Consider the following 26,457-nt stretch of genomic DNA (forward strand, 5'->3'; position numbering starts at 1 on the left):
ATGTCCATGAGAAGAGAAACATATTCCACCACAGTAGATTGTTTGGTGTAAAGGAGGGGAGATGTTCATAGTCGAGTCTCCACTGTTGTTTATATTACATGCAAACGCTTGCACGGAACAAAGACTTTTGCAAATTCTCCAGGTGAAACAGGCATGTTATAGTGCTTCAAAAATGTAAAGAGAAAACAATCATTGTCAAATAACTGGGTCCACCAGAACAATATTATTCTGAAAACAGTTCCTAAAGAAGTGTTGATTCTTACAGTTTTTCTCAATTGTTTACACACATTTTCTGAAAGCCTCATACTCTCAGAACTCTACACACAAATCAAAAAACACAAACACAATGGGCAAAACCCCTCAATTCTCCTGCAAAATGAAACTTCACATTCAAAACAATGTTCTTTCTTCTCAAAATGGTATTTTGTTTTCAAATGACAAACACAAACCATCATATGAATAAACATTTATAAGAACCAGTTGAACACTGATGTGCTCTTTATAAAACACTATGATGAATGTAAAACACTTCTCCATTCATCATAATGACTTTGCTCTTTATATGATTCAGTGTTACACTTACTACAGACAATACATATATAAGTGTGTTGTTAAATAATTTTTGTGTATATATATATATATATATATATATATATATATATATATATATATATATATACACACAAATACACGATAACAAATATATTTAATTTTTCCAACAAAAACAATGTCCAGTGTACATCCCAACCAACGCAAAGTGGCACATACAGTGGTGTACATACAAAACAACAGAAGAATTGACTGTATACAGTTACAGTAAAAAACTATGATGCTGCATCTTCTCTTGGGTTTGGGTCTGACCACAGCACCTCATCCACATCACAAGCAATGTTTCTCAGTCCAGTCATGAAAAGCATCAGCTGCTATATCTCCACATGTGTCTTCTATAGCTTGGAGAAGGGGTATACATGTTTGTGACAGGTGTTTACACATGTGATGAGTCAGTCTGGATATTTGAGTGTGTTTCTTGTGAAAACAAGAGATTTTTCTGCCTGAAAATTGTGCCAAATGCAGAGAATTGTGTGTAGTGTTTTGAAAAAAGTGTGTTTTAGATCTACAATGTGAGTGTTAAGCAGGAATTGTGCTTGTAGTTTAGCAGAATTGGTTCAGGGGGTTAGTGAATGAGTTACATGTTGAGGTCATTGTGTCTCAAGGACCAATATTTGTGTGTAAACAATCAAGAAAAACTGTAAATGTCCTCATTGTTCCATATAAAATACATGTGGGGTAAAAAATTATGTTTGAAAATTAACTTCCAAACCAAACGTGCTTGTTGTTGGTGCTTTGTTACAAATAAGAAAGAAATGCATGCCACAATACAGTGAAAGTATGGAGGGGATAACATTCCAGATGGAGTAATGATTTATAAGAAGATGCCCAATCCACTTTACTTTGAATGTATTATTTAGCGTATCAAAGTCTACAAAGTTAAGGCCACCAGTTTCATTCAAGTTCATTACAAAAGTTTTTTATACAGTATATATTGTGTCTCCAAACTAAATCATACAGCATCAACCTCTTTAGCTATTGTTTGTCCACATGAAGAGCCAAAGCTGTATATGTTAAGCGAGATATTCCCTGTGCTTTGGTGAGAAAAACTCTTCCTCTTAATGATAAATCTCTCACTAGCCATTGATTTACAGTTTTTCTTGATTGTTTACACACAAATATTGGTACTTGAGACACAATGACCTCAACATGTAACTCATTGACCAACCCCCTGAACCAATTCTGCTAAACTACAAGCACAATTCCTGCTTAACACTCACATTGTAGATCTAAAACACACTTTTTTCAAAACACTACACACAATTCTCAGCATTTGGCACAATTTTCAGGCAGAAAAATCTCTTGTTTTCACAAGGAACACACTCAAATATCCAGACTGACTCATCACATGTGTAAACACTTGTCACAAACGCCTAAACCCCTTCTCCAAGCTATAGAAGACACATGTGGAGATAAAGCAGCTGATGCTTTTCATGACTGGACTGAGAAACATTGCTTGTGATGTGGATGAGGTGCTGTGGTCAGACCCAAACCCAAGAGAAGATGCAGCATCATAGTTTTTTACTGTAACTGTATACAGTCAATTCTTCTGTTGTTTTGTATGTACACCACTGTATGTGCCACTTTGCGTTGGTTGGGATGTACACTGGACATTGTTTTTGTTGGAAAAATTAAATATATTTGTTATCGTGTATTTGTGTGTTCTGACTATAAAAACTATTTTATATATATATATAATAAAAATATTTTACAACACACTTATATATGTAGGCCTACTGTCTGTAGTAAGTGTAACACTGAACCATATAAAGAGCAAAGTCATTATAATGAATGGAGAAGTGTTTTACATTCATCATAGTGTTTTATAAACAGCACATCAGTGTTCAACTGGTTCTTATAAATGTTTATTCATATGATGGTTTGTGTGTGTCATTTGAAAACAAAATACCATTTTGAGAAGAAAGAACATTGTTTTGAATGTGAAGTTTCATTTTGGAGGAGAATTGAGGGGTTTTGCCCATTGTGTTTGTGTTTTTGATTTGTGTGTAGAGTTCTGAGAATATGAGGCTTTCAGAAAATGTGTGTAAACAATTGAGAAAAACTGTAAAAGCTAAACTTCATAAATACACTTGCACTGAGACGGGGAGCGACCAATCACAACAGCCTTAGAAGCGGAAGCTTGCTGATATCAGAAATACACTGTAAGTGGGAAAGTTTGTGTCCCTATTTTTTATTGCATTTCCCCTTTAAGAGGCTCTGGTGGTCTTCAGTGTTACTGCCCACTCCTGTGACGGACAGCTTTAGACGTGCCGTTGGTTAATCACATATCTTTCCTACACACAGCTTCTCAAACTGACTGTTAAACACATTATGTGTCGAATGTTTCATGTCACAGACACTTACAGTAATTTGGTTTACAGGGACATTTACACATATATGTAGCCTATATATACACTCTCTCTATATATATATATATATAATTGAATATATTAGTTCTTAAACATACAAGCAAAATCTTTGTCTCGTTGTTTTGACTGTAGGTAAAATAAATATGAACTACTTTCTATGGAAACAATTTTGCATATACCCGTCACTTTGTTTGAAAGGAACAGGTCTGGATTTGGTTTTCTGTTGAACTGGGTTTGAATGTAAATGTGGTCTCTTTGAACTTCTGTGCTCTTACATACTTTGTGGACTCTGTCCTCAAGAGTTTAGTCTATACACACCTGAATCAGCTGATCTCTTGGGTCTCTAGGGTCACTTGAAAGTGATATAAAGGATTTTGCAGTGAATCTGAGCCGGACAATTGATCTCTAGGAGCAGGGATGACCACCTTTCGTTTAAATATACTCTGTTTATCCAATAACTTTGCAATACTTTATACAATTCTTATACATCCATACAATGCCAGTTTATTTGCTATTCATTTCCTCAAGGAAAGTGTTTCTCCAAAATCAGCACCCTGTTTGACAAAAATAACCTTTGTTATCTCCAAATAAATATCAATAATTAATCAGCCATAATCATTTGTTGTTTCAATACTTCAAACTGAGCTTTAGTTCATATTCAATACTCAACACGCATACAAGTTCTTTATTACACCTTTAATAATATATTCAAACAAATTATGAAAACATCACTTTTGAGCACTACGTTAATTTATCAACTACAATATCTGTAAACCAAAGCAGTGATTAATATACATTTATCATTAATGCTGTGCTTCTTGCTGAAACTTTTCAGTGTTCCGTTTTTTATAGTCCTCCAATGTTCCAACTGTGTTCCACGGCTGATTGGCTACAAGGTTGGTTTGGTACTCTGCTTTTTTGTGAAACAAGTTTTTGTGAAACACAGATTAAAAAATGTTGCCAATTCAATTTATTATTTAATGTGTTAGCATGGGTTGAAATCCACAGAAAACATTCCGAGTGTGTGGTGGTAGCTTTACATAATGTTAGCTATGTTTTGTCTCTCTTTGATGAATTGGTTTCTGCAGGATGATGGGTCACGCTCTGTTCAGAGTGTTCCTTTTCTTCACACTTGTGTCATCTTTTCATGCTCCTTTGACTAATAAATAATGAATCCTAACCCTGCCCTGAGTGTAGGAGGGTGTGATGGTTCTTGATGGGGTGTAGGAGTGTATTAGGGTGTGAAGGTCCTTGATGGGGTGTAGGAGTGTAGTAGGGTGTGAAGGTTCTTGATGGGGTGTAGGAGTGTAGTAGGGTGTGAAGGCTCTTGATGGGGTGTAGGAGTTTAGTAAGGGTGTGAAGGTTCTTGATGGGGTGTAGGAGTGTAGTAAGGGTTTGAAGGTTCTTGATGGGGTGTAGGAGTGTAGTAGGGTGTGAAGGTTCTTGATGGGGTGTAGGAGTGTAGTAGGGTGTGAAGGTCCTTGATGGGGTGTAGGAGTGTAGTAGGGTTTGAAGGTTCTTGATGGGGTGTAGGAGTGTAGTAGGGTGTGAAGGTTCTTGATGGGGTGTAGGAGTGTAGTAGGGTGTGAAGGCTCTTGATGGGGTGTAGGAGTGTAGTAGGGTGTGAAGGTTCTTGATGGGGTGTAGGAGTGTAGGAGGGTGTGAAGGTTCTTGATGGGGTGTAGGAGTGTAGTAGGGTGTGAAGGTTCTTGATGGGGTGTAGGAGTGTAGGAGGATGTGAAGGTTCTTGATGGGGTGTAGGAGTGTAGTAGGGTGTGAAGGTTCTTGATGGGGTGTAGGAGTGTAGGAGGATGTGAAGGTTCTCGATGGGGTGTAGGAGTGTAGTAAGGGTTTGAAGGTTCTTGATGGGGTGTAGTAGGGTGTGAAGGTTCTTGATGGGGTGTAGGAGTGTAGTAGGGTTTGAAGGTTCTTGATGGGGTGTAGTAGGGTGTGAAGGTTCTTGATGGGGTGTAGGAGTGTAGTAGGGTGTGAAGGTTCTTGATGGGGTGTAGGAGTGTAGTAGGGTGAAGGTTCTTGATGGGGTGTAGGAGTGTAGTAGGGTGTGATGGTTCTTGATGGGGTGTAGGAGTGAAGTAGGGTGTGAAGGTTCTTGATGGGGTGTAGGAGTGTAGTAAGGGTGTGAAGGTTCTTGATGGGGTGTAGGAGTGTAGTAGGGTGTGAAGGTTCTTGATGGGGTGTAGGAGTGTAGTAGGGTGTGAAGGTTCTTGATGGGGTGTAGGAGTGTAGTAGGGTGTGAAGGTTCTTGATGGGGTGTAGGAGTGTAGTAGGGTGTGAAGGTTATTGATGGGGTGTAGGAGTGTAGTAGGGTGTGAAGGTTCTTGATGGGGTGTAGGAGTGTAGGAGGCTGTGAAGGTTCTTGATGGGGTGTAGGAGTGTAGTAGGGTGTGAAGGTTATTGATGGGGTGTAGGAGTGTAGTAGGGTGTGAAGGTTCTTGATGGGGTGTAGGAGTGTAGTAGGGTGTGAAGGTTCTTGATGGGGTGTAGGAGTGTAGTAGGGTGTGAAGGTTCTTGATGGGGTGTAGGAGTGTAGTAGGGTGTGAAGGTTCTTGATGGGGTGTAGGAGTGTAGTAGGGTGTGAAGGTTCTTGATGGGGTGTAGGAGTGTAGTAGGGTGTGAAGGTTCTTGATGGGGTGTAGGAGTGTAGTAGGGTGTGAAGGTTCTTGATGGGGTGTAGGAGTGTAGTAGGGTGTGAAGGTTCTTGATGGGGTGTAGGAGTGTAGTAGGGTGTGAAGGTTCTTGATGGGGTGTAGGAGTGTAGTAGGGTGTGAAGGTTCATGATGGGGTGTAGGAGTGTAGTAGGGTGTGAAGGCTCTTGATGGGGTGTAGGAGTGTAGCAGGGTGTGAAGGTTCTTGATGGGGTGTAGGAGTGTAGTAGAGTGTGAAGGTTCTTGATGGGGTGTAGGAGTGTAGTAGGGTGTGAAGGTTCTTGATGGGGTGTAGGAGTGTAGTAGGGTGTGAAGGTTCTTGATGGGGTGTAGGAGTGTAGTAGGGTGTGAAGGTTCTTGATGGGGTGTAGGAGTGTAGTAGGGTGTGAAGGTTCATGATGGGGTGTAGGAGTGTAGTAGGGTGTGAAGGTTCTTGATGGGGTGTAGGAGTGTAGTAGGGTGTGAAGGTTCTTGATGGGGTGTAGGAGTGTAGTAGGGCGTGAAGGCTCTTGATGGGGTGTAGGAGTGTAGTAGGGCGTGAAGGTTCTTGATGGGGTGTAGGAGTGTAGTAGGTTGTGAAGGTTCTTGATGGGGTGTAGGAGTGTAGTAGGTTGTGAAGGTTCTTGATGGGGTGTAGGAGTGTAGTAGGGCGTGAAGGTTCTTGATGGGGTGTAGGAGTGTAGTAGGGCGTGAAGGTTCTTGATGGGGTGTAGGAGTGTAGTAGGGCGTGAAGGTTCTTGATGGGGTGTAGGAGTGTAGTAGGGTGTGAAGGTTCATGATGGGGTGTAGGAGTGTAGTAGGGTGTGAAGGTTCTTGATGGGGTGTAGGAGTGTAGTAGGTTGTGAAGGTTCTTGATGGGGTGTAGGAGTGTAGTAGGGTGTGAAGGTTCTTGATGGGGTGTAGGAGTGTAGTAGGGTGTGAAGGCTCTTGATGGGGTGTAGGAGTGTAGTAGGGTGTGAAGGTTCTTGATGACAACATCAGTCTACGGTACTTTTGCATATTCACCGACATCTTGAACATTTCCATCATGCTTTGCATGATCTTGTTGTTTGTTTGGATCATGAGGATCACAACAGATAACAAGGAATTCTCGCTGAATCTGGTTTCAGGTTTGTTTCTTATTAAATAGACAGTTCAATAAACATCTTAATTGATAAGTTTTGTTAAGGGCTGCATACTTTCTGTAAATGTGATTTTTTGAATTGTTATTCAATATTATTTTATTTTAAATGGCCAAATATGGTCATTTCACTAAGTTTTCAAAAGCCAATTTTTTACAGAGCTGTGAGGTTTGTTTATACACTAAAAAGACTGCCAGTTTGCGCAATATATAAAATTGAGCTGTAAAAAATTAATATATATATATATATACATACCTGTATATATACGTTCTAGGGAAAGAATGGAAAAATTGTTAGCTGGGGTCCTTGACGGAAGCTGGACCCGTCCCCTTTGAAGTCATGATGCATCCCCTATAGTGACCTTATAGTGATTAGCATTTATGAACACCTTTTTTATAAGACGCGTTTATTGATTTAAAATATTTCTTGTTACAGCTGATTATATAAAGTGGGTTCATCATCACATTCATGTAAGCGCTGAAGTGAGACTGTGTGGGTGAGAAAAGCCCAGTTTCCTCTACATGTCACCATCACTTCCTCTTTCCTTCACGTCAGAAAAACTGACAATGTGTTCCGCCAACGCTTTGTATTTATATTCACTTTGCTTCCTTTAGCTGAAAGAACGGCTCTCTCAAGGTAAGAATGTACATTTATCTTTTTTCATATTTGGTACTTTTACATGTAACAGTGATTTGAGATGTTATTGACATCTTCAGATAAACCCACTCGGCATCAGAGCCCTGATCTTAAAACCTTACTAATCTAACCAATGTTTTTCAAAGAATATAACACTCATTTATCTTGTTATTTATATAAATCACTGTGTGACAGAAGATGATTTGTATTGATCAGGAATGAATCAATCACCGTCCGGTTTGCGGTCTGACTCATACAAAGTCCAAACATTTCACTTTAAGATGGAGCAAGCATGATTCATTGAGTTTATGTGACATCATACACCTTGATTTTCTGTTAAATGCAGTTGTGAAACCCATGAATCATCCGTCTCATGAGCGATGATAAATCCACAGTATTACTCAGATGACGGATTAAACGAATGAATGGAGTTCATGGAGCTTGAGAAATGTTTGAGTTCATGATGAGATCTTTAATATTGTTGACTTTTGCTTGCAGACTTGACACATCTGAGCTCAGTTTGAGACATGTTGTGAGATTTCTGTCTCTCTTTCTCAGATGAAATATCACAGACTTTAAAGTGATCTCACCAGTGAATTTTTCCCCTTTTATAATATTGTTGTTGTTGTTGTTGTTGTTGTTGTTTTCAGATGTTTGGTGACATCATCAGTCAGATCACAGATGAACTCAGCACAGATGAATGCAAGCGTCTGTTTTATCTATGTGGAGCTCTTCAGACGGACACCTGCACCTCTAATCTCAGATCAGTGTTACATTCTGTGCTCTGCCGAATGACCAACACTGACCACGTGTTTCTCACGGAGCTCATGCTGAGAATCAAACGCTATGACCTGCTGCGGGACGTGTTGAGCACTAGTAAGGGCACCGTTGAGGGGATGTTGGAGAACAGCCGAGTCGTGTCAGAGTACAGGTGATTCACCTCTCGCAGGTATACGTGTGGATTTCTTCATACTCGTGATGTGAAGTGTTGACTCTCTGTGTGTTTGTGTGTGATAGAGTTCTGATGGCTGATGTTAGTGAAGACATGGACACAAATGACCTGAAGTCATTGACATTCCTCCTGAGAGACACTTTACCCAAACACAAAGCGCAACACATCCAGGTATCAATCATCTGCTGGGACTTTATCGCTTTGACATCAGTTTGTTGATGGTGTTGTGTTATTTGATTTGACACTTGACTGTAGTTTGAAAATACATGTGAGAATATTTCTTCTTTGCAGAGTTTTTTAGACATCGTTGTGGAGTTGGAGAAAGTTGAGCAGCTCTCCAGTGACAAGACGGACAGAATTGAACATTTAATGAGATCCATTCACAGAGCTGATCTGGCCAAAAGAATCCGACATTACCAGCAGAAAGGTGAACATCATCTTCATCATCGTCATGTTTAATGTGAAATGTTTGCAGATGCTCCGAGGCGTTTAGAGACGTCCGCTTCAGATCCTCTGACTGTAACACCTGCAGAAGTTATATTGTGAAAAACACAAAGATCCAAACGCTCATCAATATCACTTCATAATCCAACTAGACCATCTAAAAATACTGAAAAATCCAGAGACAACTTATGAAACTGCGGCTGGTTTACTATGAGCAGAAAACTAGAAATATGAGGAAGTGAGATCACAGTCACATGAGAACTTTTTCTAGAGACGTTACATCTGCTTTCTGTGTCCATCGTGGTTTCATGTGCTTCATCATTCCTGCGAAATGAGCTCAAAGGAATTTCTGATGAATGAAATCAGTTTCATTAATAACCGATATTTGCATTTTCAGTGTTAAACACAAAACAAGGAACTTCACCAGCAGTCAAACAGCAGCTCAACACAACAGCATCAGTAAGAGATGAAATGTATCTTTGATTAAGATTAGATGACATTTACTCGACTATATTATAATCAATATCATATTTGTTTGTCATGTGAAGGTAAGCAGCTCATTTGACATCTCATCGTCATCATCAGTGTTCTGCAATGCTCAACTCTGTGGTGAGTACACAGAAAAACCCTTCACTCTGTTTATTATGTGTAATCCCTTAAAACATAAGTATACTTCATTTATTCTTTATGTAGCAAGTGATAGTTCTAGTATACTTCATTTATTCTTTAAGTCGCGAGTGATACAGTGATAGTTCTAGTATACTTCATTTATTCTTTATGTAGTGAGTGATAGTTCTAGTATACTTCATTTATTCTTTATGTAGTGAGTGATAGAGTGATAGTTCTAGTATACTTCATTTATTCTTTATGTAGCGAGTGATAGTTCTAGTATACTTCGTTTACTCTTTATGTAGCGAGTGATAGTTCTAGTATACTTCATTTATTCTTTATGTAGTGAGTGATAGTTCTAGTATACTTCATTTATTCTTTAAGTAGCGAGTGATAGTTCTAGTAAACTTCATTCATTCTTTAAGTAGCGAGTGATAGTTCTAGTATACTTCATTTATTCTTTATGTAGTGAGTGATAGAGTGATAGTTCTAGTATACTTCATTTATTCTTTAAGTAGCGAGTGATAGTTCTAGTATACTTCATTTATTCTTTAAGTAGCGAGTGATAGTTCTAGTATACTTCATTTATTCTTTAAGTAGCGAGTGATAGTTCTAGTATACTTCATTTATTCTTTAAGTAGCGAGTGATAGTTCTAGTATACTTCATTTATTCTTTAAGTAGCGAGTGATAGTTCTAGTATACTTCATTTATTCTTTAAGTAGCGAGTGATAGTTCTAGTATACTTCATTCATTCTTTAAGTAGCGAGTGATAGTTCTAGTATACTTCATTTATTCTTTATGTAGCGAGTGATAGTTCTAGTATACTTCATTTATTCTTTAAGTAGCGAGTGATAGTTCTAGTATACTTAATTTATTCTTTAAGTAGCGAGTGATAGTTCTAGTATACTTCATTCATTCTTTAAGTAGCGAGTGATAGTTCTAGTATACTTCATTTATTCTTTATGTAGCGAGTGATAGTTCTAGTATACTTCATTCATTCTTTATGTAGCGAGTGATAGTTCTAGTATACTTCATTCATTCTTTAAGTAGCGAGTGATAGTTCTAGTATACTTCATTTATTCTTTAAGTAGCGAGTGATAGTTCTAGTATACTTCATTTATTCTTTATGTAGTGAGTGATAGAGTGATAGTTCTAGTATACTTCATTTATTCTTTAAGTAGCGAGTGATAGTTCTAGTATACTTCATTTATTCTTTAAGTAGCGAGTGATAGTTCTAGTATACTTCATTTATTCTTTAAGTAGCGAGTGATAGTTCTAGTATACTTCATTCATTCTTTAAGTAGCGAGTGATAGTTCTAGTATACTTCATTTATTCTTTATGTAGCGAGTGATAGTTCTAGTATACTTCATTTATTCTTTAAGTAGCGAGTGATAGTTCTAGTATACTTCATTTATTCTTTAAGTAGCGAGTGATAGTTCTAGTATACTTCATTCATTCTTTAAGTAGCGAGTGATAGTTCTAGTATACTTCATTTATTCTTTATGTAGCGAGTGATAGTTCTAGTATACTTCATTCATTCTTTAAGTAGTGAGTGATAGTTCTAGTATACTTCATTCATTCTTTAAGTAGTGAGTGATAGAGTGATAGTTCTAGTATACTTCATTTATTCTGTATCTAGCGAGTGATAGTTCTAGTATACTTCATTTATTCTTTAAGTAGCGAGTGATAGTTCTAGTATACTTCATTTACTCTTTATGTAGCGAGTGATAGTTCTAGTATACTTCATTTATTCTTTATGTAGCGAGTGATAGTTCTAGTATACTTAATTTATTCTTTAAGTAGCGAGTGATAGTTCTAGTATACTTCATTCATTCTTTAAGTAGCGAGTGATAGTTCTAGTATACTTCATTTATTCTTTAAGTAGCGAGTGATAGTTCTAGTATACTTCATTTATTCTTTATGTAGTGAGTGATAGAGTGATAGTTCTAGTATACTTCATTTATTCTTTAAGTAGCGAGTGATAGTTCTAGTATACTTCATTTATTCTTTAAGTAGCGAGTGATAGTTCTAGTATACTTCATTTATTCTTTAAGTAGCGAGTGATAGTTCTAGTATACTTCATTCATTCTTTAAGTAGCGAGTGATAGTTCTAGTATACTTCATTTATTCTTTATGTAGCGAGTGATAGTTCTAGTATACTTCATTTATTCTTTAAGTAGCGAGTGATAGTTCTAGTATACTTAATTTATTCTTTAAGTAGCGAGTGATAGTTCTAGTATACTTCATTCATTCTTTAAGTAGCGAGTGATAGTTCTAGTATACTTCATTTATTCTTTATGTAGCGAGTGATAGTTCTAGTATACTTCATTCATTCTTTATGTAGCGAGTGATAGTTCTAGTATACTTCATTCATTCTTTAAGTAGCGAGTGATAGTTCTAGTATACTTCATTTATTCTTTAAGTAGCGAGTGATAGTTCTAGTATACTTCATTTATTCTTTATGTAGTGAGTGATAGAGTGATAGTTCTAGTATACTTCATTTATTCTTTAAGTAGCGAGTGATAGTTCTAGTATACTTCATTTATTCTTTAAGTAGCGAGTGATAGTTCTAGTATACTTCATTTATTCTTTAAGTAGCGAGTGATAGTTCTAGTATACTTCATTCATTCTTTAAGTAGCGAGTGATAGTTCTAGTATACTTCATTTATTCTTTATGTAGCGAGTGATAGTTCTAGTATACTTCATTTATTCTTTAAGTAGCGAGTGATAGTTCTAGTATACTTCATTTATTCTTTAAGTAGCGAGTGATAGTTCTAGTATACTTCATTCATTCTTTAAGTAGCGAGTGATAGTTCTAGTACACTTCATTTATTCTTTATGTAGCGAGTGATAGTTCTAGTATACTTCATTCATTCTTTAAGTAGTGAGTGATAGTTCTAGTATACTTCATTCATTCTTTAAGTAGTGAGTGATAGAGTGATAGTTCTAGTATACTTCATTTATTCTGTATCTAGCGAGTGATAGTTCTAGTATACTTCATTTATTCTTTAAGTAGCGAGTGATAGTTCTAGTATACTTCATTTACTCTTTATGTAGCGAGTGATAGTTCTAGTATACTTCATTTATTCTTTATGTAGCGAGTGATAGTTCTAGTATACTTCATTTATTCTTTAAGTAGCGAGTGATAGTTCTAGTATACTTCATTTATTCTTTATGTAGCGAGTGATAGAGTGATAGTTCTAGTATACTTCATTTATTCTTTATGTAGCGAGTGATAGTTCTAGTATACTTCATTTATTCTTTAAGTAGCGAGTGATAGTTCTAGTATACTTAATTTATTCTTTAAGTAGCGAGTGATAGTTCTAGTATACTTCATTTATTCTTTAAGTAGCGAGTGATAGTTCTAGTATACTTCATTTATTCTTTAAGTAGCGAGTGATAGTTCTAGTATACTTCATTTATTCTTTAAGTAGCGAGTGATAGTTCTAGTATACTTCATTCATTCTTTAAGTAGCGAGTGATAGTTCTAGTATACTTCATTTATTCTTTATGTAGCGAGTGATAGAGTGATAGTTCTAGTATACTTCATTTATTCTTTATGTAGCGAGTGATAGTTCTAGTATACTTCATTTATTCTTTATGTAGTGAGTGATAGAGTGATAGTTCTAGTATACTTCATTTATTCTTTATGTAGCGAGTGATAGTTCTAGTATACTTCATTTATTCTTTAAGTAGCGAGTGATAGTTCTAGTATACTTAATTTATTCTTTAAGTAGCGAGTGATAGTTCTAGTATACTTCATTTATTCTTTAAGTAGCGAGTGATAGTTCTAGTATACTTCATTTATTCTTTATGTAGCGAGTGATAGTTCTAGTATACTTCATTTATTCTTTAAGTAGCGAGTGATAGTTCTAGTATACTTCATTCATTCTTTATGTAGCGAGTGATAGTTCTAGTATACTTCATTTATTCTTTAAGTAGCGAGTGATAGTTCTAGTATACTTCATTCATTCTTTATGTAGCGAGTGATAGTTCTAGTATACTTCATTTATTCTTTAAGTAGCGAGTGATAGTTCTAGTATACTTCATTCATTCTTTATGTAGCGAGTGATAGTTCTAGTATACTTCATTTATTCTTTAAGTAGCGAGTGATAGTTCTAGTATACTTCATTTATTCTTTATGTAGCGAGTGATAGAGTGATAGTTCTAGTATACTTCATTTATTCTTTATGTAGCGAGTGATAGTTCTAGTATACTTCATTTATTCTTTATGTAGCGAGTGATAGAGTGATAGTTCTAGTATACTTCATTTATTCTTTATGTAGCGAGTGATAGTTCTAGTATACTTCATTTATTCTTTATGTAGCGAGTGATAGAGTGATAGTTCTAGTATACTTCATTTATTCTTTATGTAGCGAGTGATAGTTCTAGTATACTTCATTTATTCTTTAAGTAGCGAGTGATAGTTCTAGTATACTTCATTTATTCTTTAAGTAGCGAGTGATAGTTCTAGTATACTTCATTTATTCTTTAAGTAGCGAGTGATAGTTCTAGTATACTTCATTTATTCTTTAAGTAGCGAGTGATAGTTCTAGTATACTTCATTTATTCTTTAAGTAGCGAGTGATAGTTCTAGTATACTTCATTTATTCTTTAAGTAGCGAGTGATAGTTCTAGTATACTTCATTCATTCTTTAAGTAGCGAGTGATAGTTCTAGTATACTTCATTTATTCTTTATGTAGCGAGTGATAGTTCTAGTATACTTCATTCATTCTTTAAGTAGTGAGTGATAGTTCTAGTATACTTCATTCATTCTTTAAGTAGTGAGTGATAGAGTGATAGTTCTAGTATACTTCATTTATTCTGTATCTAGCGAGTGATAGTTCTAGTATACTTCATTTATTCTTTAAGTAGCGAGTGATAGTTCTAGTATACTTCATTTACTCTTTATGTAGCGAGTGATAGTTCTAGTATACTTCATTTATTCTTTATGTAGCGAGTGATAGTTCTAGTATACTTCATTTATTCTTTAAGTAGCGAGTGATAGTTCTAGTATACTTCATTTATTCTTTATGTAGCGAGTGATACAGTGATAGTTCTAGTATACTTCATTTATTCTTTATGTAGCGAGTGATAGTTCTAGTATACTTCATTTATTCTTTAAGTAGCGAGTGATAGTTCTAGTATACTTAATTTATTCTTTAAGTAGCGAGTGATAGTTCTAGTATACTTCATTTATTCTTTAAGTAGCGAGTGATAGTTCTAGTATACTTCATTTATTCTTTATGTAGCGAGTGATAGTTCTAGTATACTTCATTTATTCTTTAAGTAGCGAGTGATAGTTCTAGTATACTTCATTTATTCTTTATGTAGCGAGTGATAGTTCTAGTATACTTCATTTATTCTTTAAGTAGCGAGTGATAGTTCTAGTATACTTCATTCATTCTTTATGTAGCGAGTGATAGTTCTAGTATACTTCATTTATTCTTTAAGTAGCGAGTGATAGTTCTAGTATACTTCATTCATTCTTTATGTAGCGAGTGATAGTTCTAGTATACTTCATTTATTCTTTAAGTAGCGAGTGATAGTTCTAGTATACTTCATTCATTCTTTATGTAGCGAGTGATAGTTCTAGTATACTTCATTTATTCTTTAAGTAGCGAGTGATAGTTCTAGTATACTTCATTTATTCTTTATGTAGCGAGTGATAGTTCTAGTATACTTCATTTATTCTTTATGTAGCGAGTGATAGAGTGATAGTTCTAGTATACTTCATTTATTCTTTATGTAGCGAGTGATAGTTCTAGTATACTTCATTTATTCTTTATGTAGCGAGTGATAGAGTGATAGTTCTAGTATACTTCATTTATTCTTTATGTAGCGAGTGATAGTTCTAGTATACTTCATTTATTCTTTAAGTAGCGAGTGATAGTTCTAGTATACTTCATTTATTCTTTAAGTAGCGAGTGATAGTTCTAGTATACTTCATTCATTCTTTATGTAGCGAGTGATAGTTCTAGTATACTTCATTTATTCTTTAAGTAGCGAGTGATAGTTCTAGTATACTTCATTTATTTTTTATGTAGCGAGTGATAGTTCTAGTATACTTCATTTATTCTTTATGTAGCGAGTGATAGAGTGATAGTTCTAGTATACTTCATTTATTCTTTATGTAGCGAGTGATAGTTCTAGTATACTTCATTTACTCTTTAAGTAGCGAGTGATAGTTCTAGTATACTTCATTTATTCTTTATGTAGCGAGTGATAGTTCTAGTATACTTCATTTACTCTTTAAGTAGCGAGTGATAGTTCTAGTATACTTCATTTATTCTTTATGTAGCGAGTGATAGTTCTAGTATACTTCATTTATTCTTTATGTAGCGAGTGATAGAGTGATAGTTCTAGTATACTTCATTTATTCTTTATGTAGCGAGTGATAGTTCTAGTATACTTCATTTATTCTTTAAGTAGCGAGTGATAGTTCTAGTATACTTCATTTATTCTTTAAGTAGCGAGTGATAGTTCTAGTATACTTCATTCATTCTTTATGTAGCGAGTGATAGTTCTAGTATACTTCATTTATTCTTTATGTAGTGAGTGATAGAGTGATAGTTCTAGTATACTTCATTTATTCTTTATGTAGTGAGTGATAGTTCTAGTATACTTCATTTATTCTTTATGTAGCGAGTGATAGTTCTAGTATACTTCATTTACTCTTTAAGTAGCGAGTGATAGTTCTAGTATACTTCATTCATTCTTTAAGTAGCGAGTGATAGTTCTAGTATACTTCATTTATTCTTTATGTAGCGAGTGATAGTTCTAGTATACTTCATTTATTCTTTAAGTAGCGAGTGATAGTTCTAGTATACTTCATTTATTCTTTAAGTAGCGAGTGATAGTTCTAGTATACTTCATTCATTCTTTAAGTAGCGAGTGATAGTTCTAGTATACTTCATTTATTCTTTAAGTAGCGAGTGATAGTTCTAGTATACTTCATTTATTCTTTAAGTAGCGAGTGATAGTTCTAGTATACTTCATTCATTCTTTAAGTAGCGAGTGATAGTTCTAGTATACTTCATTTATTCTTTATGTAGTGAGTGATAGAGTGATAGTTCTAGTATACTTCATTTATTCTTTAAGTAGCGAGTGATAGTTCTAGTATACTTCATTTATTCTTTAAGTAGCGAGTGATAGTTCTAGTATACTTCATTTATTCTTTAAGTAGCGAGTGATAGTTCTAGTATACTTCATTTATTCTTTAAGTAGCGAGTGATAGTTCTAGTATACTTCATTTATTCTTTATGTAGTGAGTGATAGAGTGATAGTTCTAGTATACTTCATTTATTCTTTAAGTAGCGAGTGATAGTTCTAGTATACTTCATTTATTCTTTAAGTAGCGAGTGATAGTTCTAGTATACTTCATTTATTCTTTAAGTAGCGAGTGATAGTTCTAGTATACTTCATTTATTCTTTATGTAGCGAGTGATAGTTCTAGTATACTTCATTTATTCTTTATGTAGCGAGTGATAGTTCTAGTATACTTCATTCATTCTTTATGTAGCGAGTGATAGTTCTAGTATACTTCATTTATTCTTTAAGTAGCGAGTGATAGTTCTAGTATACTTCATTTATTCTTTAAGTAGCGAGTGATAGTTCTAGTATACTTCATTTATTCTTTAAGTAGCGAGTGATAGTTCTAGTATACTTCATTCATTCTTTAAGTAGCGAGTGATAGTTCTAGTATACTTCATTTATTCTTTATGTAGCGAGTGATAGTTCTAGTATACTTCATTCATTCTTTAAGTAGTGAGTGATAGTTCTAGTATACTTCATTCATTCTTTAAGTAGTGAGTGATAGAGTGATAGTTCTAGTATACTTCATTTATTCTGTATCTAGCGAGTGATAGTTCTAGTATACTTCATTTATTCTTTAAGTAGCGAGTGATAGTTCTAGTATACTTCATTTACTCTTTATGTAGCGAGTGATAGTTCTAGTATACTTCATTTATTCTTTATGTAGCGAGTGATAGAGTGATAGTTCTAGTATACTTCATTTATTCTTTATGTAGCGAGTGATAGTTCTAGTATACTTCATTTATTCTTTATGTAGCGAGTGATAGTTCTAGTATACTTCATTTATTCTTTATGTAGCGAGTGATAGAGTGATAGTTCTAGTATACTTCATTTATTCTTTATGTAGCGAGTGATAGTTCTAGTATACTTCATTTACTCTTTAAGTAGCGAGTGATAGTTCTAGTATACTTCATTTATTCTTTATGTAGCGAGTGATAGTTCTAGTATACTTCATTTACTCTTTAAGTAGCGAGTGATAGTTCTAGTATACTTCATTTATTCTTTATGTAGCGAGTGATAGTTCTAGTATACTTCATTTATTCTTTATGTAGCGAGTGATAGAGTGATAGTTCTAGTATACTTCATTTATTCTTTATGTAGCGAGTGATAGTTCTAGTATACTTCATTTATTCTTTAAGTAGCGAGTGATAGTTCTAGTATACTTCATTTATTCTTTAAGTAGCGAGTGATAGTTCTAGTATACTTCATTCATTCTTTATGTAGCGAGTGATAGTTCTAGTATACTTCATTTATTCTTTATGTAGTGAGTGATAGAGTGATAGTTCTAGTATACTTCATTCATTCTTTATGTAGTGAGTGATAGTTCTAGTATACTTCATTTATTCTTTATGTAGCGAGTGATAGTTCTAGTATACTTCATTTATTCTTTATGTAGCGAGTGATAGTTCTAGTATACTTCATTTATTCTTTATGTAGTGAGTGATAGAGTGATAGTTCTAGTATACTTCATTTATTCTTTATGTAGTGAGTGATAGTTCTAGTATACTTCATTTATTCTTTATGTAGCGAGTGATAGTTCTAGTATACTTCATTTATTCTTTATGTAGCGAGTGATAGTTCTAGTATACTTCATTTACTCTTTATGTAGCGAGTGACAGTTCTAGTATACTTCATTTATTCTTTATGTAGCGAGTGATAGTTCTAGTATACTTCATTTACTCTTTAAGTAGCGAGTGATAGTTCTAGTATACTTCATTCATTCTTTAAGTAGCGAGTGATAGTTCTAGTATACTTCATTTATTCTTTATGTAGCGAGTGATAGTTCTAGTATACTTCATTTACTCTTTAAGTAGCGAGTGATAGTTCTAGTATACTTCATTTATTCTTTAAGTAGCGAGTGATAGTTCTAGTATACTTCATTTATTCTTTATGTAGCGAGTGATAGTTCTAGTATACTTCATTTATTCTTTAAGTAGCGAGTGATAGTTCTAGTATACTTCATTCATTCTTTAAGTAGCGAGTGATAGTTCTAGTATACTTCATTCATTCTTTAAGTAGCGAGTGATAGTTCTAGTATACTTCATTTATTCTTTATGTAGTGAGTGATAGAGTGATAGTTCTAGTATACTTCATTTATTCTTTATGTAGTGAGTGATAGTTCTAGTATACTTCATTCATTCTTTAAGTAGCGAGTGATAGTTCTAGTATACTTCATTCATTCTTTAAGTAGCGAGTGATAGTTCTAGTATACTTCATTTATTCTTTATGTAGTGAGTGATAGAGTGATAGTTCTAGTATACTTCATTTATTCTTTATGTAGCGAGTGATAGTTCTAGTATACTTGTTGACTCCCTTTTGAGTGTATAAAGGTGAACTTTTAAGTTTACACAACTAGTTTACAACAACATGAAGTAGTGCAGCTGTGCATCATGTGTGTTATTTAATTCACTCTTGGTCTTGTTTAGGTAAGAGGACCGCTGTACAGAAAGACACACCTGGTGTGTGTAGTCAGGTAAGAATGATGAGAGCCGTGTCTTTAGTGTGTGTGACGTGATGTGTGACGTGTGATGATGAGGCTATCGGTGTGATTTCTCACAGCAGATTGAAGTGTACAGTATGCAGACAGATCCTAGAGGAGTGTGCTTAATCATCGACTGCATCGGCACACAAACAGGTGACAAATGTCCAGCACACTTTTATATTCAGTACATCCTTCAAATCTGATGTAAATGACTCAAGTCTGATTCAGATGATTTCAATGAAATCCAAATGATTCAAATCTAATTCTTATTATTTACATGTATGTAAATGTTTCCAATCTGATTGAAATTAACCAAGTCTGATTGTAATAAATCAAATTTAATTCAAACGATTCAAGTCCGAGTCTAATGATTCAAATCAGTTTGAAATGATTCGATTCTGATTCTAATGAATCAAATGTAATTCAAATGGTTAAAATCTGGTTCCAGTTAATAAAAACTGATTGAAATGACTCAAGACCGAATCTAATGACTTAAATGTATTTCAAATAACTCAAGTCTGATTCTAATGAATCAATTTGAATTCAAATGATAATCTGCTTCCAAGGATTGAAACACAGAACAGTACAGTTAAGTTTCTATTTCATCAGTCCATGTATTACATGAGATTCAAACCTTCGACTGGTGTTAATGTCTCTCTGTTTCACACACAGATGTGCTGGAGAAAACCTTCACACTCTTAGGTTTCCAGGTGATGAAACACAAGCTGTTGAGCTTGAGAGACGTCATGTCTGTTCTGATGGACGTCGCCCGTCAGCGGGATCACTACAGCTCGTGTGCGTTTATCTGCTGTTTGATCAGCCGCAGCCGTCGCTCATCACATCTGCTGGACACTGACCGACACAGGACCGGACTCAACCTGGACACCATCAGACACCTGTTCACCGCAGACTCCTCCCCCGGTCTGGCCGGCAAACCCAAACTCTTCTTCATCCAGACGTACGACGTCTCTGAGCCTCAGAGGTGTGTGGGGTTCAGAGGTCATGATGACGGAGACCTGGAGACGGACGGTCGAGCGAGGAGCGTCCCGACGGACGCAGACATCTTCTGGAGTCACTGCTCCAGTCAAGAGAAGCAGCTGAAGACCCCAGAACATCAGTCTGTGTACCTGAACGCTCTCACGTCTGCTTTACATGACGGACACATCAGGTACTATCCTCACGAAATAGAGTTTATTATCCAGCCGTGTGTGATGACAACTCAGGCATGAAATAACTCTTGTGTCTTGCTTGTGTGTAACAGGAGGACTCATCTGCTGGATGTGCACACGGCCGTGAATCGTGAAGTGTTTAAACACGACAGCCCATGTCCAGGATCTTCTGTTTTAAAACTAAGACACACTCTCAGAAAGAATCTGTATTTATGATTCTCAGCCCTGATGTTCATGAGTGAAGTTGTGTGAAAGTAAAGATATGTTTTCATCTCTAACCCTTACTCACATTCGACAATATCACTATGATGTTAGGATTGATTGCATCAATTATTTTTAATTTGCATTTAATTGTAATTTTGCTAGAAATGTTTCACAGTCTGAAACCCATACGAGGTAACATGATCATATCATGTGTTCATCACGTGCTCACAATGAGCGACTGATCGTCATGTGACATGAAACGATCTCAAGAGTGTTTGACATCTAAACTGTCAACTTGAAATGGCATTCGATGTTTATATGAAATAAATAAATATCCTATTTTAGTTCTGGTGGTGGTTTACAATCTCTTTATAACTCTTAACATGGTCTAGTCTTCATAAACAGACTGTGACGTGCTGGTCCTTAATAAACACAGCATCTGTTATAATTCTCTCCACACAGTTATCTTTATTATGATCTTCAGCCTATTCCCTTATAATGATCATCTTCTCTTGTACAGTTTCCAGCCATCATAATCTGACTGATGCTCGTGCTGGTGTGTGTTTATGTTTGTGATAGTGTGAATCGTCCACATGTCGGCGGTGTTGTGTTTCCGACGGATGACTGTGAACGTGTTCATTCTATTTGACATTAATTGGTTCATTAACTGTTATTCAAAGAATTAATTTGCTGAATATTTATTCGTAAAATAAATGTGAATAGTTTAGACCAAGTTCACGTGTTTATATTGATTGCTGACGGGTTTTAGATGCAGAGTTTATATAGCGATGTGTGTTCTCAGTTGCCAGTCGTTGAAGACCAACAGTTCACAGAAAGTGTGTGTGTGTGTGTGTGTGTGTGTGGGACGAATAAACGAAACGTGGATGTCCCCACAAGTCATAAAAGTCATTTGTGTGGGTGCGTGTGTGTGTGCGTGTAGGTGAGACAGGACTCATTCACGCGCGCGCGCGCTCGCTCCTGCACTGCAATGGCGCTGGCGGCGCGCTGAGGAGACTTGCGCGACTTGAACCGAGATTTGAAACGACATCTCCAGGTATGCGCGGCGAGTCGAGTCTTTAAATCCGACCTTAAGGAGATCTGACGGATCTGACCTCGGATCATTCGATGTCCTCCGGTGAGCCGTGAAGGTGAATGAAACCGCCCCGAACGCTCCTCACATCTGCACGCGATCCGCCCGCCGCGTCCACCCGCTGACCCGAGCACGACAGATCTCGCCCGCGCGGATGATTATGGCGGAACGCGGTTCCACCGGATTATTGATGCTGATGTCGGAGCCGTCAACGGCGGTCGCGCGCACTCTCCCGGCGGAGGTGCGCGAGAAGCTGGCGGAGCTCGAGCTCGAGCTGTCCGAGGGTGAGTCGCGGATCTTCCGCCTGTGTTGAGCTCGAGCCGCTGATGTAAAGATGATGTGTGTGTGTGTGTGTAGAGGTTCACATGATCGTGGACGTGTAATTGCATGCAAGTGTAAGTTGGTCATACATGATGTGATCACGTGATAAGGACATGATGAAGGTGATGATGAAGCTCTGACAGCTCAGTGAAGACTCACCCAGGCACAGCAGTGAAGTAACAAACTAGGTTATATTCCTACTGTGATGATCAGATGTGCTGAAGACATGTGAATATCAAAATACTGTCCATTAATATACAATTACTCATCATGATTGTGTCATTGTTGTGATGTTTTTTAAGTTTGTGTGTGTGTGTGAATGACATCACAAATGAACACAGCAGGGTCACTAAAACAGCCCATCCGCTTCCTGTTAGTGTGCGCATCACTTCCTGTCCTGCATGATCGATGTGTTAGACGTCATGTGGCGCTGCATCCGTCTCTTCTGGACTCTTTCATGTGAATGATGATTTTAAAGTCTCACTTACAGCGGTGTTCAGGTTACTGTAATGGAAGCTCACAGACACATGTCTTCATGTCATGAATGACCTCAGCTTGACCCTTAAAGGAAATACACACATGTGGAACATTGTTGCAGGGTGTTGTCTCTGTGGGGTCCAAATGTATTAAAAGTTGATAAATAAATGAAGTCTCTTATTGGTATTGCATTTTCTATGATCTGTTCTTATTTGTGCAAAGAGGTCATTTGCTAAAGTTTGCCTGAATGTAATAATAGTGGACGTCCATTTACAGCACGGAGAAATGTACATGGCACGCATATATTTTTGGAAGTGGATCCTCGTGGATTTGAAAGCAGATGTTGTATTTTTCATGTTTCACCGGGTTGATGTGGTTGTGGAATTGAGAATTACTGCAGATGATTTGCCCTGTCGGGCTGTGTTCAGTTAGTTGATGGTTGAATCATTTCTCTAGTTTGGGGCAGTGGGTGCTGGTGTTTGACCTGCTCCATGTCTCCTGTAGAATTTTGTCCTTGAGCTCTTTAGCCCGAATGCTGTCGAGTTCAAGCCTTGGATATTCCACATGGATGTTGAAAGAGCTGGTGATGTCTTTGTCTTGGGTGGTGATCATGTGCAGTCTGTGGTTTCAGCAGGTGGAATGAGTCTCTCTCTCTCAGGGGGATTCTGGATGGATGGGGGCAGTAGTATTTAATGCAGGATTGATTTAGTGTTGGCAGGAGAGTTTGGAACAGATTGCTGGTGCACATTTTCATTTCACTTCCAGGATCCTGCATTGACTTTCAGCTCACGGGATCCAGAAGACCCTTCAAACACCATGAGACTCAAAACATGTCAACGACATCCTCAGTGTTTTCTGTCAGAAACCCATAGCTGTGTTTCAAGAGTAAGATAAAGACGAACGCTTTTCATCTCGAAGACCCAGAGATTATCCAACATTTGAAATCTAAATATATATATATATATAGAAGATTTTCATAGATACAGTGTACAGATCAGACACGCAGTCGCAGGTTCAGGGCCATTTCTTAATTTCTACACATTATGGAAGAACACAGCACAGAATAACACAAATGGAATCACTCTGCAGAACTAGACCTGTTTTCTTGTCATTTCTCAAGCAAGCTGAACACATTCTTCTGAGATGGACTGATATGAACATGTGTACATCATGTGTTCATATAAAGACTCTATAGATGAGACTGCAGAAGCTCATGATGATGATGATGATGTGTTGTTTGGAATGTTGTGAACTCCATCACCTGACATCAGTTTATCGTGCACAATAACAACCTTCTTTGTCTGTGAGAATAGAGCTGGATTTTTCTTCGTACCCGGCGAGATGTTTCGCTCATATGTGTAAATGTGAGGAATGAGCGTGTGACACGAGGTCAAAGGTCACTTCAGTGTCTCCTCACACAATTTCACACATCAGTGTTTCTAAAGGCCGAGTGGTGAACATGTGCTTTATTCATCAGACACATGAAACATGCTTTAACTGCACCACTAAACACAGATCTACGACAGATCTTAACAAATATCCAGGATTTTTATGGTTAAACTATGGTGATCAGTTTATAAGCTTGAATATTCCAAACACTCTGTGTTGAGCGAGTCTAATGCAGACAGACAGAGCGCTGGGATGTGAATGTGAGAGATTTGTGTTTGAGATCTTTTCACTGAGGAACAAAGAGAATCATCCTCACAACACCACAGATGAATGTGTCTGGATCCATTCACACGCTCTCTCACTCATTCATACACTTTGAGTTTTATTCTCATATACTATAAATGTTCTGGACAGAGTCGTGTAGAGGATTTCACACTACAGATGTATCTATTGGTTTTCCTGCATGTGTTTTCACTCACATGGTGATGTTTTGGACTATAGCTGGACATCAGGAGGATGAAGGGTTTTATGGTCTGGTTATAATGATTGTCTATGATTTGTTTTGGTGCAGAATTTTCCGGATGTGGTGGTGTTGTGGCTATTCGAGGACGGGACGGGGCAGTCATGTGTAGATGTGTGTGGAATGTGTCCTGTCAGCAGAACACACACACACACGTCTGGTTTATTGTCTTCGTGAGGACAGTCCATAGGCGTAATGATTTTTTTATACTGTACTACAAGCTGTTTTGATGAAGTTTAGGGTAAACAGAGGCCTTGATATGTGAACTCTGGAGAGGTCAACAACACGCCTGTATGTCATCACGTGGCCGTTTAAAATACACTTGCCCACAAAAACAATGTGTCTTTATCTGGAACGACTTTTCCATTTGTGAAGTACCCTTCAAAGGAACAAAAACACTGCATGAAATTCATCTAATGTGTTTTAGGGATGCTCTGATCCGATTTTTGCATCGGGTATCGGCGTCGATACGTAAGTGCAATTTGTCACTGATACCCGATCGGACATAAAATTTGTGCTAGACGATGTAAAAGTTCATGGAGACACCGGCGCTTAAACTCTCTCGTGGGCGGCTGTGCTTTGTGCAACGTGCGACATCATACGCTAGCAACGTGCGACATCATACGCTAGCAACGTGCGACATCATACGCTAGCAACGTGCTCTGTACGTAGTGCACGTGAACATATAGCAGCGAACAGCATGGATGGGCAACCGCTGTCCGTCGTTGCGAATAATGGCTTCAGACTCCTTATAAACCATCTGGAGCCGCAGTACGACACGCCGAAGCGTAAATATTTATCTCTACCTTAAACTGTACCGAAATGTCTGCAAACACATATCCGAAAAAATTAAAGATGTCAATGCGGTGAGTTTTACAACAGATATCTGGAGCTGCGACGTGTCCCCCGTGTCGCTTTTAAGTTTAACCGCACACTGGTTGGATGAGAATTTTGTGCCACAAAATGCCACGTTAAATGCAACAAACATGTGCAGTTTTACTAAGCTAGGGAAGCAAAAAAAAAAAAACACTTACTAACCTCACTATTCTTAGCTTTGTATACTGTGCTATAGGCTTTAATGGACTAGTTTGATGCACTTATGTATTTTGTTGCCTATGTTGTTATAATTGCTTCTAATGTTTCCTCATCTGTAAGTCGCTTTGGATAAAAGCGTCTGCTAAATGACTAAATGTAAATGTAAAATGTAATGTAAATGTAAGCTAGTGTTTTATTCATCTGTTTCTGTTTTGGATGTTACATTTTATTTTCACTAAACTTTAGTTTAGTTAAGTGGACTTTGCTTTAGTGACTAAAGCATTAAAAAGATCTGATTCATGTTATTTTGAATATCTAAAGCAGTAAAGCTAGTACTTTTTTGCTCAATTTCAGCTGCTTTATTGCGAATTGATTTTTAAATTATTTTTGCACTTTCTTAAAAACTATTGAGAGATTTTGTTTCCATTTATTTATACCCGTTTATCAAGCTAGTAAAGCTGTTGTTATATTCAACTGCTTAATTTGCACTTTAATTTTGAATGTCTTTTGTCCAAAGATAGTGAACACTTGTTTTATTTTTCATTTGTTTTGCACCGGTTCTGGTTTAATAAACTATTTACTAAATTTGTGAATCATTAGTTTGTTATTTTGTTTTACGGGGTCAGGAAATGTATGTTTAGTCGAGCCTGATGTCTTGCACAGCAATGCACATAGTTTATTAAGTAATTGTGCACTTTAAAATGTTTACCTGTGTAAAAGTGAAGATGTCTCAGGAGACAAAAGTGAAGCAAACACTGGATACGAACGTGCCTTGATGCCTTGCTGTGGTACTTTGCACTTTGTTTAATGCATTCAAAGTGCAAATGACCGAGAGTGTACGCTGGCGCGACTCGCTGCCGCTGCTCTCCGATTGTTTGTTTAATTTTGGGCTTTTTAACTTCAGTTTTTATTGAATTTTTTAACTGTTTATTGCCCTGTTGATATACTGTCACCGATTACTGCGTTCATACCAGCTACATCTGGCTCCTTTTGACTGGCTCCTTTTTGACCAAAATGTGGCTCAGCAAGTGGGCGATACTCATGTGG

General features: G+C 36.6%; 2 protein-coding genes across 8 annotated transcripts in view; both read left to right on the plus strand.

Annotated features, from left to right (window-relative positions):
* The first annotated feature begins 3,820 nt into the window (after window positions 1-3,820).
* cflarb (CASP8 and FADD-like apoptosis regulator b) lies at window positions 3,821-21,309 on the plus strand. Of its 3 annotated transcripts, none has more exons than XM_079464126.1 (10): window positions 3,821-3,874; window positions 8,052-8,332; window positions 8,419-8,524; window positions 8,645-8,780; window positions 9,195-9,256; window positions 9,346-9,406; window positions 19,150-19,196; window positions 19,283-19,358; window positions 19,878-20,373; window positions 20,467-21,309. In XM_079464126.1, the coding sequence occupies exons 2-10, from the start codon at window positions 8,052-8,054 to the stop codon at window positions 20,588-20,590; spliced, it is 1,389 nt and encodes a 462-aa protein (XP_079320252.1). In that variant the 5' UTR covers window positions 3,821-3,874; the 3' UTR covers window positions 20,591-21,309. The 3 variants fall into 3 exon arrangements, with proteins under 3 accessions (XP_079320252.1, XP_079320253.1, XP_079320254.1); XM_079464127.1 differs by lacking the exon at window positions 3,821-3,874 and adding an exon at window positions 7,314-7,401 and having other exon boundaries at window positions 20,467-21,023; XM_079464128.1 differs by lacking the exon at window positions 3,821-3,874 and adding an exon at window positions 7,314-7,401 and having other exon boundaries at window positions 19,286-19,358; window positions 20,467-21,023.
* Window positions 21,310-21,516: 207 nt separating this feature from the next.
* The window catches only part of dip2a (disco-interacting protein 2 homolog A), a 50,385-nt gene continuing 45,444 nt past the window's right edge, over window positions 21,517-26,457 (plus strand). For 4 of the 5 annotated variants that reach the window (XR_013787130.1, XM_079464254.1, XM_079464255.1 and 1 more), the window contains exon 1: window positions 21,517-21,952. Coding sequence is in view for 4 of the 5 variants with exons in the window: in XM_079464254.1 (XP_079320380.1) it covers window positions 21,823-21,952 (130 nt within the window). In the remaining variant the exon portion in view is untranslated. The remainder of the gene's footprint in view (window positions 21,953-26,457) is intronic. The other variant, XM_079464257.1, reaches the window with a different exon arrangement.

The sequence above is a fragment of the Barbatula barbatula genome (assembly GCF_947034865.1).
Source record: "Barbatula barbatula genome assembly, chromosome: 9".
Taxonomy (NCBI): Eukaryota; Metazoa; Chordata; class Actinopteri; order Cypriniformes; family Nemacheilidae; genus Barbatula; species Barbatula barbatula.

What these genes read in the sequence shown, in the direction of transcription:
- cflarb (XM_079464126.1), top strand. Translation starts at nt 8,052, where the DNA reads ATGTTTGGTGACATCATCAGTCAGATCACAGATGAACTCAGCACAGAT. An exon ending in ACAAAGCGCAACACATCCAG is followed by an intron (nt 8,525 to 8,644) that starts GTATCAATCATC and finishes TCTTCTTTGCAG; the next exon opens with AGTTTTTTAGACATCGTTGT. An exon ending in CTGCATCGGCACACAAACAG is followed by an intron (nt 19,359 to 19,877) that starts GTGACAAATGTC and finishes TTTCACACACAG; the next exon opens with ATGTGCTGGAGAAAACCTTC.